The sequence below is a fragment of the Pundamilia nyererei genome, unplaced genomic scaffold (genome assembly GCF_000239375.1).
Source record: "Pundamilia nyererei isolate P.nyererei 1_Seehausen unplaced genomic scaffold, PunNye1.0 scaffold00365, whole genome shotgun sequence".
Taxonomy (NCBI): domain Eukaryota; kingdom Metazoa; phylum Chordata; class Actinopteri; order Cichliformes; family Cichlidae; genus Pundamilia; species Pundamilia nyererei.
Genome location: NW_005187766.1, coordinates 135,429 through 151,308, shown reverse-complemented (window position 1 = coordinate 151,308; position 15,880 = coordinate 135,429). Strand labels below are relative to the sequence as shown.

General features: G+C 51.6%; 3 protein-coding genes across 3 annotated transcripts in view; 1 reads left to right on the top strand and 2 right to left on the bottom strand.

Moving 5' to 3' along the window:
* afg3l2 (AFG3-like AAA ATPase 2) overlaps positions 1-1,766 on the bottom strand; it is a 13,072-nt gene extending 11,306 nt beyond the window's left edge. The window contains exons 1-3 of the mRNA XM_005752538.1: positions 1,543-1,766; positions 327-423; positions 66-134 (exon numbers count right to left, since the gene is read on the bottom strand). Of these exons, the coding sequence (XP_005752595.1) occupies positions 66-134; positions 327-423; positions 1,543-1,626 (250 nt within the window). The 5' untranslated portion in view covers positions 1,627-1,766. The remainder of the gene's footprint in view (positions 1-65; positions 135-326; positions 424-1,542) is intronic.
* Positions 1,767-2,528: 762 nt separating this feature from the next.
* On the top strand, positions 2,529-11,144 carry fastk (Fas-activated serine/threonine kinase). Its single transcript, XM_013915796.1, has 11 exons — positions 2,529-2,704; positions 4,263-5,064; positions 5,145-5,451; positions 5,556-5,743; positions 5,862-6,010; positions 6,086-6,302; positions 7,112-7,271; positions 7,456-7,547; positions 8,029-8,716; positions 8,793-8,907; positions 10,470-11,144. The coding sequence occupies exons 2-11, from the start codon at positions 4,305-4,307 to the stop codon at positions 10,554-10,556; spliced, it is 2,763 nt and encodes a 920-aa protein (XP_013771250.1). The 5' UTR covers positions 2,529-2,704; positions 4,263-4,304; the 3' UTR covers positions 10,557-11,144.
* A 67-nt stretch (positions 11,145-11,211) lies between these two features.
* ubtfl (upstream binding transcription factor, like) overlaps positions 11,212-15,880 on the bottom strand; it is a 19,732-nt gene continuing 15,063 nt past the window's right edge. The window contains exons 10-20 of the mRNA XM_005752537.2: positions 15,699-15,840; positions 15,590-15,631; positions 15,108-15,221; positions 14,810-14,974; positions 14,623-14,733; positions 12,694-12,773; positions 12,402-12,591; positions 12,254-12,301; positions 12,051-12,188; positions 11,858-11,959; positions 11,212-11,639 (exon numbers count right to left, since the gene is read on the bottom strand). Coding sequence (XP_005752594.1) covers positions 11,565-11,639; positions 11,858-11,959; positions 12,051-12,188; positions 12,254-12,301; positions 12,402-12,591; positions 12,694-12,773; positions 14,623-14,733; positions 14,810-14,974; positions 15,108-15,221; positions 15,590-15,631; positions 15,699-15,840 — 1,207 coding nt within the window. The 3' untranslated portion in view covers positions 11,212-11,564. The remainder of the gene's footprint in view (positions 11,640-11,857; positions 11,960-12,050; positions 12,189-12,253; positions 12,302-12,401; positions 12,592-12,693; positions 12,774-14,622; positions 14,734-14,809; positions 14,975-15,107; positions 15,222-15,589; positions 15,632-15,698; positions 15,841-15,880) is intronic.

Genomic DNA, 15,880 nt, shown 5'->3' with positions numbered 1-15,880 from the left:
AGGTCAGTAGAGAGCATTAAAGGTCAGTAGAGAGCATTAAAGGTCAGTAGATTTCAGGTTTCTACCTTTGGCTGCAGCTTCAGCTTCGGAGTGTTTCTGTGTTTTCTGACTGTCTGGAAAATATTTCTCGAAACCTGAAGAAAGAAAGCAGATTGTACAGGAAGTGACATCACACACAGATGAGGGCATCACAGCTGATCTACCAGAGCCATTCCACTTCCTATTAAACTCAGCAGGGGGCGCTATAGAAACAGCTCAGTGATCACAACACCCCCGTAGAACAGGAAGGCCACACGAGGGCGGGTCTAAATTTGATTAGCCGGTACCTTTTGGAGGTTTAGAGCTCAGCCTCCTGTAGGCTCCCAGCAGGTCACTCAACAGGCTCCGCCCACTCTGCACCTGTGCTGTGGTTGAAGATGTTACCTGAGTGAACAGACAGGTCAGCAGATCAGAGTACATGGTGCTGAAGGCGCTGACATCATGGTTCGATCAGTCTGCCTGAAGTTTAACAGGAAGTTTGCAACCTCTTCTCTTCTGTATGTGGCGGCGTGGCGGTCTAACCTGCGTCACGTTTCACCAGTTTCAGGTAAAACAGCCTCAAACTGACACACCTGAGTTCACCTTTGTTTCTTTGGTGGACTCCAGGATGTTAATACATTCTGTTGGCTAACCTGACAAACATTTCCCGCTGCTTCTTTGCTGAGTGATGACCTCACAGCGAGCAGCATCTTTGACTACGCAGAGCTTTGCATGGAGGAAGAGAAGACTTCCTGTCAGCTGATTTTAATGACTGTTCAGAGAACATTACTTTGAAACACATCAAAAACACTCATCCTGCTTCAGGCTGCTGTTCCCAGGTATGACTCCATAAACAGCAGCTTCTGTAGCGACGAATCGGAGTGCCAAGCAGCTCCATTGGCTGCCTGTACACAACACAGGAAGTTAAAGCCAACACCTAATGAACGCCATCATAATCAGGTCTCCTGAGACACTACAGGTGTAGTAACCATGGTGACTGTGATGGAGCCCAAAGCTCTTTGGAGGCAGCTGATACTCCTCAGCTCAGAGTGTTCGTAGTCACCGCTTACATTGTTATGCGAATATTCACACAGTCACCTGATTGGTTAGTTGTGTGAGTCTGAGTTGCCGTAGGCGTTTTCTCAGTCTATGTCTCAGGCGGTTGTACCTGTGCAGGTGTTCTGTCTCGACTACTGTCCGCTTACAAAGATCCGAGGGATCCAGGACTATTCCCCATTGGTCAGGGGTTACTGATGTCATATCCTCTAACTTCTCCAGCATCAGTTACCATGGAGATGAAGAGATAAGAAGTGAACCGCCACTTTAACGCAGGTGTACATTGTACACCTGTCTGTAGCTGGTATCAGTGCACTTCCTGTTTGTTTATGGTAAGCTTGCAGCCAGCTGCCCCTGCGGGTCCCGCGGCCTTCGCGCAGCCTCAGCCCAGAGTTCGGCCTCCCGCTGGCTCTGGGCTCCGGACTGCGGGATTAGCCTCTTAGCATGTTAGCCCCGTCGTGCACCTACCAGCCTGGCCGGAGCTCCGCAGGGCGGCAGCAGGCGGAAAAGGCCGCGGCAGCCCGCCGACAGCCGCAGGTAGCGGTGAGCCATCCTCCGGCTCTCTCACGCTGATGCGAGCCGAGCTAAACGCGTTTCAAGTTCACCCCAGTTGCTCCGTGACAGCAGCGCGCCGACATGTTTACCTGCAGTTCTTCTTCGTCTACTACCTTGTTGCTAACTCCGCCCTCTGGCGCCCCCTGCGGCCGCTAAGGAGCCGCAAACAACCTTTTAGAAGAAGCATAGAGAAGGATCTCCACAACAACTATGCAGGGTTCAATATTTTCTGCATTTTTCCGTGCGCAAATATATTTTTATGGCTTAAAAACAAACAAAAAGATCATGAAACAGCTCCCAGTTAAACAAACTGTAACACAACATTTTTTTTCAGCTATTTATTAATACGTAACTTTTATGTATATATATATGCCTTTATATATTGTGCTATTCGTAGTTAGTGTATTGTCTGTCTCTGTTAATGTTTGTTTATAATGGAGCATTGTAACGAAAAATAATTTCCCCTAGGGATCAATAAGTATTCTGATTCTGAACACACCCAGACACTCACACACGAGTCAAACCCTGTTAAACATGCTGATGAGTTAGTGTCAGATTCCTAATCAGAAACTCTTTTATTTCAAACTTTCCAGTGTGACTGAACATTAATCATAAACTGCTGCTCCCTTCATGCTCACATTTCTGCTCAGGGCTGCAGATCAAAAGACACCGAACTGAAACTCAAACACATGAATCCAGGCAGGAGCACTGACCTCTGACCTCTAAGTGATCCGGCTACACAAGGGGGATCACCTTTAAAGGTCGCTTATTACTGGGCACACGGACTACGCCCTACAGAAATAGATTATTAACATGCAATAAACGTCTTCAGCTGATGCGGTTACAACATGAATATATTTAAAAACAATAAAATCACACAGAGCCGCTCCCGGCTACAGCCGCCTGGGGGCGCTGTCGGCCTCTCCTCCAGGTGCATGCCGGGTAGAGCAGGATGGCGTCCCCGTCTGTGAGGAGGATCGGAGCGGCTGACCGCGGACTGTCTCCCCGCTGATCCCGCACTCTCTGTGGCCTCAGGACCTTCAGGAGCGTAGCTGCGGCCTTTCTGAGCCATGAGGTAAACTCTCCCGCTCTGTCACGCGCTCATCGGTTGGGGAGCGCGCGCCGTGACCTGCGTACAACCCGGCGAGTCCCCCGCTTCCCGGCGAGCTAACAGCGGCTAGTAGAAGGTAGCATGCTAACAGCCCTCCAGACGGAAGCCACAGTATCTTAGCTTAGCTTAGTTTAACTTAGTTTATACCTAGCCTGCTCTCCCCGGATAAGCAGCAGCTGCAGGTTTGATGAACTGATGCTATCCGCCGCTAGCTCCGGCTTTCAGCGGGGTCAGCCGGCTAGCTTTGCCAGCTGTCCGGCAGCCTGCTGGCGCACAGCCCGAGGAGCCTACTTTCCATCCCTGAAGGCTATTTAAAGCATGACATCATATTTTTATGACGTAGCGAGTGACGTTGTTGTGACCCTACGGGCACTTTAGCAGATTTGGGGTTAAAGGACAATGCTGGATGTTAAATGCTAATGTTAGCAAGTGGGCCTGACTTCAGGTGACAGGAGGACAGCTAGGGGGCGTGGTCTGCGAGCAGCTCATTGACTGTCAGGTGATCGGGGGAGGGTTCACTAGGTGCCCCTGCTGGGCAGGTTCAGGGTCTCTCATGCTCAGTTCATTTTTGGTGTTTGTTCTGCAGGTGTGGGTGTGATGAGAGCACCTAGTGGTAATCAGTTAGCGTGTTCACTCAGACGTTACCTGGACAGGTGAGTGCTACTGTAGGACAGTAACACGATTTTCACATCAGGTCTGCATGCCAACAAATACACAATATACTAAATGGTTGTGTGGTCCTGTGTGTGTGAGAGAGAGAGGGAGTGAAAAGATGCCACCTGGTGGTGACAGTCAGCAGCTACAAGCTCACCATTTCCTCAGCTTAGATCTGAAAGACGCCAAGCGTGGTTTCAAACCGGCGGTTTGTGCACGTTCACACACACGTGACAGGTGTGCCCCCTCATGCTCACACACACACCGGTAACCCTGGGTCTCCTGACAAGAGCTGGGTGGTTTATTGGCTTTAATACGCTGGAAATGGATAGCATGTACGACTGCTGAACGTTCGGGTGACAAGTGAGCTGGAAGAGAGCAGGGAACGATGGCGTGGAGCGGGAGATCAAAAATAAAAGTTATTGTTTTTAACACTCGGGTTCACTTCAGGTCTTTGGGTGTTAGAACTCACGGAGTAACAACAGCATGAGCAGAGCGGCTGTAGCTGAGACTTCGAACACTGCCCCCATCTGACTGCAGAACTCTCTGCAGGCAGGCAGTGAATGCCTCGCTTTGCTCAGCCTGAAATCCTGCTTCTCGCATCTGATGAGATGTGCTTGTCAGATGTTGATGTAACCAGGATTAGGGGTATACATGGTGCAGTGGGGCGGGGCATAGAGCAGTTGTCAGACAGGAAGAGACTCTCTTTGTTCATGCAGCTTCACCTATGATGCAACTTTAGGGTTGGACCTGCCTGATGCGGGGAGGGGCCTTGTTAGGACAGAATGTGCATTTTTAGGATCTGTCAGAATTTGCTCCGCCCATCAGGCGCGACCTGCTGCTTATTTGTACCTGTGTGTCTCTGCAGGTGCGCTGCGCCGATGTCTGCAGGCGGTCTGGCTGTTGGACTATGCTGCGTTTGTCCACTGGGTGGCGCCTCCTGAGCCGAGCTCGCCACCTCCCTCCCTGCCTCCCCCGCCCTGCTGCTCAGTCTGTCGCCATGTATGCCGCCCGCCTGTATGGCACTGCGGGGGGAGGAGGAGGGGGTGGTGGAGGGGGCGGGGTAAAACAGGGGCGGAGGCCAGGACTATCTGTGCTCGAGGTGCCTCACCCCCATGCAGCCCCACCTCCCCCTGCCTTCCCATTGTACCAGGGTCGCCCCGACGCCCACCGAGGAGCACAATTCCACTACCACCCACAGCCCCATCACCTGGCTGCACCCCCGCTGCCCCCCCATTTCCAGCACCACGGCGCCTTCCACGCATACGGGGGTGGCGGGCCCGCAGGAGGCGCTGCCAATAGCAAGAAGAAGACGTGGAACTTCATCCACGAGAAGATGAGCTACGACACGTTCTTCACCATGAAGCGGCTGATCGAGCGCTCACGGCGGCCCGACGAGGTGCTGCGCTGGGTCACCCAGAACCCCGCCAAGATCTCCCACAACCACTACCCCGTCGCCCTGCAGAAGATCGGACAGCTGCTGCAGGCCACGCCCCCCGTCCGCGCCAGCAGCAGTGAGACCGACAGCGAGGCCTCCGGAGTGGAGGGCGATGCCCGACAGATCCTGGAGCATCAGGACTTCCGGACGCTCTGCAACGCCATCGTCAGCGACTGCGCCAAGTTCGACAACTTCAGCATCGTGAACTGCTTGTACGCCGTCGCCGCGCTCGGTGAGTCGCTGCGTGACGCTCAGACACACACCCGCTATCACCCGCAGCGACGCCACTCACCTTTATCTGACCCCTCACAGGTCTGCCCAGCGACTCTGAGGTGGTGCAGGTTCTGGAGGTGGAGTCTCAGGCCCGGCTGAACCAGTTCAACCAGAAGGACGTGTCGATGGTGTTCAGCTCCAGCATGAAGCTCCACCCGGGCAGCCAGCACCCGCTCACGGAGGCCTGCCTGGCCGGCCTAGAGAAAAACCTGGAGCGAGAGCGCCACCCGCAGACGCTCTTCCTGCTGCTGTCCTACTACAGGCTCAAATGGCGGTCAATGCAACCGCAGGAAGCCGCCGGCGCTAACAACGGCACGCCTAACCCTGAACAGCTGGTCGCCAACAGGTGAGAACGCGCGTTACCTGGGTTGTTGTTTCTGGTACCCGTGCTGAGGTTTGCGATGTTGGCGCCGTGGCAGCGGTTAACTGCACGTGTGCGTCTGTCCTCAGGAAGATCCTGCGTCTGGTCAAACACACGCTGGCGAGTGTGAGCGGCGTTCGAGACCAGGAGATGGCGCTGCTGGACGAGATGCTGGCAGCGTGCGCCCGTGAGGCGAGTAACAAGAGTCTGGAGCTGATCTTCAGCTCTCACCTGTTCTACCAGAACAGACAGGAGAGGTTCACCAGCAGCCTGGCAGGTGGGTCGCTTCACCCTCATCCCTCGCCATCGAACACGTGGCCATTGCTGTCTCAGCTGTTCAGGTGACTCCGCCTCTGCTGACTCACCTTAACTAGTAACATGTTTCTCTCCAACAGAGGAGTTACCAAAGAAGGTGGACAGCATCACGCCCTACACGATGGCGCTGATCGCCAAATACATCGCCCGCCATCGGCTGAGAGAAACCCGCCTGCTCGACACCATCGCCGAATTTCTGGTGAAGAAGGCGGAATATCTGGACAGTAAGGTGAGGCCGGTCTGGTGGTCACGTGACCTTGAGAGCGGCGCACAGGACTGCAGGTGTGTTTGTGTGTGTCCTCAGGTGATCCAGAAGCTCGTGTTCCCGTTCAGCCGGATGAGCTACCGTCCTTCCAATGAGCAGCAGTTCTTCTCCCGGCTGGAAGAGGTGGTGGAGCTGAAGGCGCTCAGCTCGCCGCTCGCCACGGTCAACATCCTCATGTCTCTGTTCCAGCTCGGACATTTCCCCGGCCTGGTCCTCCACCGGGTCTTCTCCTCCGCCTTTATCAGCAACGTCACCAGTGAGTACGGCCAACATGAACCCAACTTTCCAACTGACCGGTCGGGATGGGAATATTTAAAAAGTTATTACTCAGATAACACTTTTCCTAAAAGTAATGCAGCATGTTACTTAGTTAGTTCCAGGATAACGGCGTTCGTTATCCTACTCGTTACGTTACTTTGATGTTTCTCTGTAAAATGATCTGAAACACACCATCATCATCCTTATTTAACTACGTAAACCTGAGGCTACACAAACAACACAAACTCTATCCTGCTGAGGACACCCGCACAAAAAGAGGCTTTAAAACGGTTGTCATGGTGATTCTACTGTAGAAACATGAACAGGTAAAGGCTGCAGCCTGACTGCTGAAGTTCAGGCTCTGGCTGCTGGGATGGAGTATGCATACACTCAGCTTTAACGTCACTCTGAGTTAGCATGCTGTCCGACTAGCTTAGCGTTAGCATGCTGTCCGACTAGCTTAGCGTTAGCATGCTGTCCGACTAGCTTAGCGTTAGCATGCTGTATACATGAAAACTTGATGATTTTTAAGTTTTGTTTTTTCTGTTGTTATTTCAATTATATTTGCATGTTCGAAATAAAAAATTATATCTATCTAAAATCAGCTGATTGTAGTGAGAGTGCAAGAACCAATAGGCAGGCGGACTAATGAGTCCAAGGACCTGGACTACTGGTCGATTCCCTATCGACTGGTTACACCGTCCACTGTGACTGGTTTGCGACTCATAATATTGATCCTGTTCTAGCCATTGACTGATTACCAGTACCAGGTTAGCCAGTGTGACCAGTGTGCTGCTTTCCCCGCAGACAGCCCCTATGCTCTCATCGTCAGGCGATACTTGTCTCTGTTGGACGCCGCTGTCGAGCTGGAGTACCGCGACTACACAGGGCCGCGACTGCAGGACGCACACAAGGTTCTGATGTTTGACCACGCCCTCACAGCTGACGAGGTCAACCGCAAGTACAGGTAACACCTGCACACTGACCCTCTTGGTTGGTGTAAACAGAGTCTGTTAGCGTCCACCTCACCAGGCCGAGGTCAGTTCAGCTCAAACTCATCAGGATTAGAAAGCACCGACAGGTGTGCTCAACACCAAAGCGACCAGAATACCAGACAGCAGCTGAGCTCTGATTGGTCTGTTCTCTGTCAGTTATAAAGGTCTGGTGGCTGAGGCTCTGCGGCAGCTGGTTGGAGAACATAACTACAAACAGGATGAGGTCCTCCCCCCGGGATACTACACAGGTGGGACACACCTGCGCACACAACCTCTCACCTGGATATTTGGAGCTCCAACGATTTTAAAACATATGGGGGGGCTGGCTCAGCTGAAAAACATGGCGATCATCGTGCAGTGTTTGGCTGGTTGGTTTGGTTCGGCATGGCTTCACTCATGCTCCACCCACATGTGTTCTGCTTGAACAGCCAATTACAGAGCTACTTCCTTTCAAAGTTACTGAGATGCTCCTCCCGTATTTCTGATGCTGTTGGCAAAAGTTAAAATGTTTCATTAGACGCCGCTGACCTTCAGCTGTGGTCTGCTTCCTGTTGCTTAAACAGAAAGTTACATTTTGGACAAGCAGCCTTCACATGCGTACGTAGTTCAAAGGTCAAACGCGCGTGTGTGTGTGTGTTAGGAGCTGGGTCACAGAGGGGCGGAGCTGTCAGCTGCCCCTGCATGTTACTGTTGTGTTGCTACCTGTAATGTGATTACTCTTCTCTCCAGACTTCCTGTTGTGGATGGACACTTCCGGGCGGGTTCTTCCCATCCGCACTGGAGCCGGCCTCTCTCTGACTGTCGTTCCTCCGTCCTGTGTTGTTGTGGCGTCTAAGCCTGCTGATGCAGCGGTTGCCGCAGTTACCTCTGACTTCCAGAAGTTCTCTCCGTTCGTGGCGATGGAGGAGGGCGCCGAGCACTCGTGTCAGGTTGGTGAGGGGATGGTCGGGGCAATGGAGCCGCGGGCCTTCCTGCCCCATCACATCCGCGGCACGCCGGGCACCGCGCCCCACCCGGGCCACCCACAGGCGGGGACCAATGGCAGCACGGTGAACTACGGGCCGTACTACGTCCCGGCGGGGGAGTACTACTCAAGCCTGGCCAAAGAGCACTCGCTGGAGAGTCAGGATAGCTCCACCCTCAGCAGCCCGCCCTCGGACGGCCTGGCTCCGCCCACCACCCAGCCGCCCGCGGGGGCCAGTGCCCCGGACTCTCTGTTCCAGTTTTCCATTGGGAAGATCCTGGAAGACGAGGGTGGCACGGGAGCCCCGAGGCCGGACCACGAGCTTGGGGGATTCTACAAAGGAGTGACGTACGCCGAGGGGGCTGACAGACCGCCCCTGTCGCCACCGCCGCTCCACCCCCCTGAGCAGCCAGACCCCGACGGCCTCCCCGCAGACCAGAGGCAGATCCGGAGGTAAGTCAAACTCCAAGCCTGTGCAGAATTAGTAGCGCCTGCCGCCACTAACGCCACCCTGCTGTGCTCTCTGCAGGGTCATCATGTCCGTCAATGATAAGTGGCACTACTGCCACAACTCTGAGGTCCTGGTGGGCTCCCGTGCCATGAGAGACCGCCACCTGAGGTTGCTGGGATATGTCATCCTGCAGGTGAGTCGGTTTTGCCATCAAGCAGTGATGTTAAAGAAACAATTACAGAGAGAAAAGATATAGGCTCCAACACCTGACGACGTTAATGCTATTGTCCACTGACTGTTGATTAGCCACATTTAGCACCTTTCAACTGCTGACTGAAGGAGATCAGAGCTGAAGTATCAGTGCCTGTTTTATCCGGACACACGAAGTTCTGTCACAGCAGTGTTTGGCTCCAGAATGATCGATCAAACATACCAACGCCGTCACTGAAGCCCGCCGCCGGTCTGCTGTCAGTCTGTCTGAGATTAGCCTGTCAGTCTGATATCGGTCTGCCGTGGGTCTGATTATATGTAGTCCAGTTTTTGCTGCTCTTGACCAAAAGGTTTCTCACGTGTGGGACTAATGAAGCTGTGTCTTGTCTTAGTTGGCTTGCTGCTCTGTGGGAAATAACGCGGACAAGTTTGCGCTGCGATGGTTTATAATCAGAAATGATCTGCAAACGTTCGATAAGTCTCTGAGACTGTGCACAGAGCGGCTGCCTGCCATCAGGCTGTTTGCATTTGCCCGTGACTCAGTGTGGATACGTCACCACACACAGTATCACGGTGTGCTGTGATTCTGTCCACTTTACCTGATGACAGTCCCCCATGGCTTCCCCGAACCAAAGTCCTGATAAACAACCGCGTGAGTCAACTGCTGCAATAAAGAAGAAAACATGTGGGCGGGTCTGTTGTGCCCCAGTCGTGCGTTTGGGCACCACTGTAAACGACCCACGACAGACCTGCCACGTCTTCAGTACGCTTCTTTATTGCAGCTGTCGATTTGCGCGCGGCTGCAGCCTAAACACATCAACCACAGGACCCAGTTTATTCTGTTTTAAGCCGGCGAAGCGTGAGTGGGGATGCTGCTCAGGTGTGTCCGCCTCAGCCGCGCCGCTGACCACGCCCCGCCGCAGCCAATAAGACTGAACAGTATTAAACTAAATGATATATTTTCCATCTCTGTTCACAAGTTTCTGGATTTCAAATTCACGTTTGTTTAACTTGTTGCTCGTTTGAAGACGTGCTGCAGACGAGTGAAGCAGCGCGGTGACAAACGTTACAAACAGCTGTTTAAAACAAAAATGACTGAAGGATTCATTGTGAACGACTTTATGTAAATAAAGCTGCAGCTCGGCCTTTGTGTCGTCGTTTTGTTTAGATGGGGGCGTTACCTATAGCTCTGCAGCTAACCAGCACGTAGCAGCTGGTCCAGCTTCAGTAACCACGCAAACCTCACGGCTCACTCGTGTCCAAAGAGACAGACCAGCTGACCGTTTGGACGCCATCAATCCCTCAGTCAAAGCGGGCTCATCTAGCTGGCTAACGCCATTAAACTTCAGAAACTTCATTTGGCCCTGCCCACTGCCGCCAAATAACATCAGGCCAGATAGTTTGAGCTGCTGTGATTGGTTGGTTTAAACTTCTGGTTTCCTCTGAGATAAAACGTCTGTTTTTGTAAATGTGATAGGGTTTAACGCTTGTTCCGTAAGCTCCTCCCATCATGGTCATGTGACGTGCTGTTTCCTGTCTCTTCAGCTGCCGTACCACGAGCTGGAGAAGCTGAATGGCATCGAGGAGGTGAAGCAGTACCTGCACAAGAAGCTGCTGGACGTCACGCTATGACGTCCTGACAGAGCGTGTGTCCTGTCTGATGTCAGAGGTCGTGGTTACCTGGTGACGTCCCGTTGGAGCTGCACAAGGAGTTCCAACCAACTGTTCATTTTTCATAGCGTTTAAGAACTGATTCCTTATCAATAAACAGGTCAGTTAATCAATACGAACACCATCAGATCGATTATTGATCAGCTGACAGGATGCTGCTGTTTTCTGGGCAGTCTCTAACACAGGCGCGTCTCACCTGGGGGGGCATCTGTGATCATGTGACTATCAGCACTGAGGACAATGGGACTGTTGTTCTGAGACCTCATTGGTCGCCCTGCGGATCTCACTCGTTTTTTTTCCTGGATGGGGAGGGCAGTCCCTTTTATAAGGTGTGGCAACTATGGCAACAGCGATGCATGTGTGGGACTGTTTTATAAGTGGGGGGTGGGGGTCACAGAGCAGGGGATGATGGGAACTGTAGTGTGCCAAAGGTCTGAAGGACAGTGCTTAGTGTTTGGGTCAAAGGTCAGATTATTTATTTGTGTGTGAGGTGATGGACAGATGTTTGTTTATATTCTATAAATCTATTAAAGCTGAGATGAACGCAAACTGTGTCCTCACTGACTGACGGGGTCAAAGGTCATCATGTGGTCACATGACAAAACGACACCAGAGATGAGAAAAAAGTGCATTTATTAATAATTTGAGGTGGGCGGCTGAACCCTGAACTGCTGCTCATTGCGCCCCCACCTGCCAAACTGTACAAACCCCGCCCCCTGCCCTGCCTTCACCATTTTGTGAAAAGGACACTTGAGAGCCCACCTGAGCTTTGCTCCGCCCATCTGCTAAAAACCAACACACACTCGATAAAAAACAAACACGAGTAACAAAAGGCTCCGCCCTCTTCAGAAGAAGGCGGGAGGGGCCGGTGCCGCATAACATCCTCTCATTGGTCTGCCAGGATGATTGGTCTGTGAGGAGGTGTGGCCTGCACAGCCTGTCCTCTCCAATGAGGAGGAAAGGGTGGAGCTAGTCTGTGTCGGAGTCACTGGATTCCTCAGAGGAGCTCTGGTCTTCATCATCCTCGTCTTCCTCATCGTCGTTCTGAGAAAGAACAGGAAGTGGTCACAAAACAGGAAGTTCTATATCCTGCAACACATGAAGGGACGGACGGATGAAAAGGGCCCCGCCCACAAGGTCATTTATCAATATTTATATAAAAATGTACTTTCAAATAAAACAGGATATTGTCTCTGCTGGACTGGTGATGAACACTGTGGTCAGTCGGCCTTCACTCGTGTCTCCATGAACACGTGACTGACCTCATCGTCATCGCTGTCTGTGCTTCCTGACGTCTCGTCGTCTTCGTCAGAGTCCGATGACTCGCTCTTCTCCTCTTCCTCATCCGAGTCAGACATGTCCTGCTGGGATATGGACAGACCCTGTTCACCACCACAAACGCCACGTGAAATTTAGCCCAGCCCCCAGCCTTTCTGACTAAGTAGCTGTCGTTACCTTGGCTCGGTACGCCATCGCCCTCTTGCTCACCGCCACTCCGGGTGTCACAGCTCTTGAGCTTCCCGCCTTCCCCTTCGCAGTCACGCGGACTTTAGCTGCGGGGCTGCTGCGAACTTTGGCGGTGCTGCGACGTTTCTAAACAAACAAACAAAGGTTAGCGCTGTAACGCACGGACAGGTGAGGCGGCGTGAGAGACTCACCGAAGACGAGATCTCCTTGTAGACGGCGCGGTCCTGAGGAGACAGAGACTGAGAAGGGAAACGGCATGTTAACGACCAGCAGGGGGCGACAAACCTTTTACTAATATTTCATTCATTTGTCAGCGGAGGCGGAGTCATCGTGCCTCACCTTGACCCAGGCCTCCAGCTCTGCCTTGTACTCCACCTGCTGCTCCTCTACCAGCTTCTTGTACTTGTCCTTCTGGCTCTGGCTCAGCTTCTGCCAGCGTTTCCCGATCTCCACCATCCGCTCCTTCAGGCTGAAGTGGTTCAGCTCGCCATTGGTCAGCAGCTCCTGGGAGAACATCTGGTAGCCGCTCCTATTGGACAGAGACAGCAGTGCACAGAGCGAGGCGACCGTGACAACGCAGCTGACCGCCAATGTTTCAATAAAGGTTTTTGAATCGGGGGCACAGACTCACACTGGAGGCTTCTTCGGCTCGCCGTCAAACTTGGGCTTCCGCTGACCCCCCGCTGGAGTCCTCATCTCCAACAGCTCCCTCTGCAGGACACCCACAGTCAGTACTAGAGATGGACCGATCCGATATTACGTATCGGTATCGGTCAGATACTGACGTAAATTACTGGATCGGATATCGGAGAGAAATAGAAAATGTAATCGACCCATTAAATATCACAAAAGCACCTCACAAAACTTGCGACACGGAGTAACTCGGCTCATAACTGTAGCACGTCAGAGCAGTGTGCATCACATGATAGAGCGGCTGTGTGTATTTGTAGCCTCGCTACCAAACCAGCATTTCATCTCTGAGGAAGTGATCCCAGAGAGAAGTAAAGCAAGTGTGCAAGTCCATCTCTGAATGTTTGTAAAGCATTCCTGCGTTAAGCTTAACAACCGATATGGAGCAACTGCCCCTCTCTCCTGCTGCTACTTCAATCATGAAACTGATCAATGATCAGCTGATCGTCTCTCTGGTTTGTTTTTGGCCCACTTTGCACCAGAAAGAGGAAACCAGCGGCTGAACAACAGCAGCAGGTTTAAGCTTGATCAGCCGTTGTTAGAATTTATTTAATATTACTTTCTACTCGAGGATCTTTTTCTACAGCTGACGTAACTGTGCAGGGGCGGATCTAGCAAAGTTTAGCCAGGGGGGCCGATAGGGCATTAACAGGGAAAAGGGGGCACAAAGACATACTTTTCTTTCTTATTCTCATTTAAAATGTCGAGCTTTTAATAAATAATTATCTGACACCCAAAGTTTTAATCTGATGTAAAATGTATAGAAGTCCATTACTGTATATAGTGACTATTAAGTCTAATATACCCTAGTAAGCTATAATACTTTTTCCATCTGTGCAGTCTGCAGCTGTAACCCTAACCCTGTAGAAGAAAGATGTTGAATCTATTTAATTATTCTTGAAAAATAATTTATTTCTGTGCATTGTTTTTCACACTGCATCAAATTAAAGTTGATTACGTTGATTAAGCATCATGAGGTGGTTCCCTTTTTTTATTTATTTTTTTCTGGGAGTTTGCACTGTTGCTGCAGTTGCTTACTCTTTAAAACACCAGAGTAGGGAGGATGCTGCAGGTTTAAGTTTATTAGATTGATCAGTTTTGCTGAACTATGAAATGTTTTGGCTGCAGTGCATTTTTTGCATACAAGTGTAACAGAATAGCTTCAGTGTTGTTTAGTTTGTTTTTAACTTGAGTATGAACTTATACAAAATGCAGCAAGATATTAAAAAACACTATATCGGATTCATATCGGTATCGGCCGATATCCAAATTTAAGTATATCGGTATCGGACATAAAAAAGTGGTATCGTGCCATCTCTAGTCAGTACAACAAAACACAGCAGGGGGAGGAGCTAGACACAAAGAAGGGCACTAACTAGGGGAGCAAAGAGGGTGGAGCCATAACCAAACAGGAGTCATGTGAATGTAAAAGCAGCTGTTGTTGACATGCTAGCAGCTGCACTGACTGCAACTGGAAACCAGTGACAGGGAGCTAGAAGGTACAGGAGGAGGAACAGTAGTCCCAGTGGCAACGAGAGGAGGAGGGTGTAATTACCGTGGCGAGGAACCCACGGTAATTACACCAAACATCTGATTGTTGGGTTTTGATTGTAGGGCCAACCCAATCCGAAGCGCCCTGAGGGGACTGTTGTTGTCATTTGGTGCTGTATAAATAAAACTGAATTGAATTGAAGACACCGTGAGCTAACAGCTAAAGTAGCATGAACCCCCCGCGCTCCCACCCAAAATGGCCCCCTCTCTAACGCGGTACGTTAGCAGTGCGTTACTTTGTTTCTTCTTCGGATACATTTTCCTCTAAAGAAAGGGGGAGAAAAAACTTCCCGTTTGGCGGCGGATATCAGCGCCGAACCTCGTAACGTTTCTGGTCTTCTGCCGCCTTCTTGATCCACAGAATCTTCTCCTTCTTCTCCATCGAGTTCCACGCCATGTCCATCGCTGCCTGGGCCTTCCTGCGGTCACTCTGTGGGTTGTGTCACATGACACTCAGTGACGGTACGGAGAGTTTTTACCTGCCATTTACTGCACGCGCTCCTTACTCTGTATTTAGCCAGGTAGTCGCCAATCACGCTATGCTGCCACATCTCCGCCGCCGTCTTTGGCGTCTCTGGAAGCTTTGCTGCTGCCGTCTTTTTCCCGTCCCGTCTTTCTTTTGGCGGTCCAGCAGGGACCCACGGCTCAGACTCCGCCTCCCGAAACCGCTCCTATTTAAAGAACACAAATGTGTTCAGACAGTTTCTGGTGATGTTGCAGATGGCGCCGGCTCGGCAGGTTGGTTACATCACCGTTCAGACTGAGCGCCCAATAAACAGGCAGTAAAAGAAGAGCCAGGCGCACCTTGACTGATGGAGACTTGGCTCTGTGGGGGCTTGAGGCCACGCCTGCACCCAATTTGGCCCCACCCATTTTCTCCTCAGTCATGACTCTGTCACGTTCCTCCTCTGGAAGACTCTGAGAAAGAAGCAGAGGTTACTTCCTGTTTCCTGTAGTTTAAGCAGCAGCTCTGGAGCCTCAGTGGACAGGATCATGACAGCCAATCACAACGTGCCTTATTATTGTACGATCTACTGTACAAATTAAAGCGCCTCGAGGCGACTGCTGTATAAATAAAAGTGAATTGAATTGAGGACCATCTGTTGTATGAAACAAGTAGTTTTAAAAGCTAGCTAGTTAGCCAATCAGCCTGCACTGTCACAGTTAGACCCCGCCCCATCCCGTTAATTCCAACCATGAAGGTGAAAGTGTAAATACAGCCCCGCCCATCGCTGTCCTGTCTGTGGGCGTTTCCTCTCGCTCTTCAAGGCGCTCTGAGGTCTTACCTCCAGGAAGCGCTGCAGGTCGATGTCATACTGCTTCTTTTTCTGTGGAGACAAAGTTGAGGTTAGAGAGAGGTCAGAGGTCGGAGGTCAGAGCGGTGCCGTCGCTCACCTGCTCGCAGCGTTTCTGGAACATGTCCTTCTCCTTCTGCGTCATCATCTTCCACTGTTTGCTGCACAGCACCATGCGCTCCGTGCTCGGCACGTCCTTCATGTTCACCATCAGCTCAGCGCAGTACAGCGAGTACCCATTACTGCGAAACACAGGTACAACACGCAGTACAGCGAGTACCC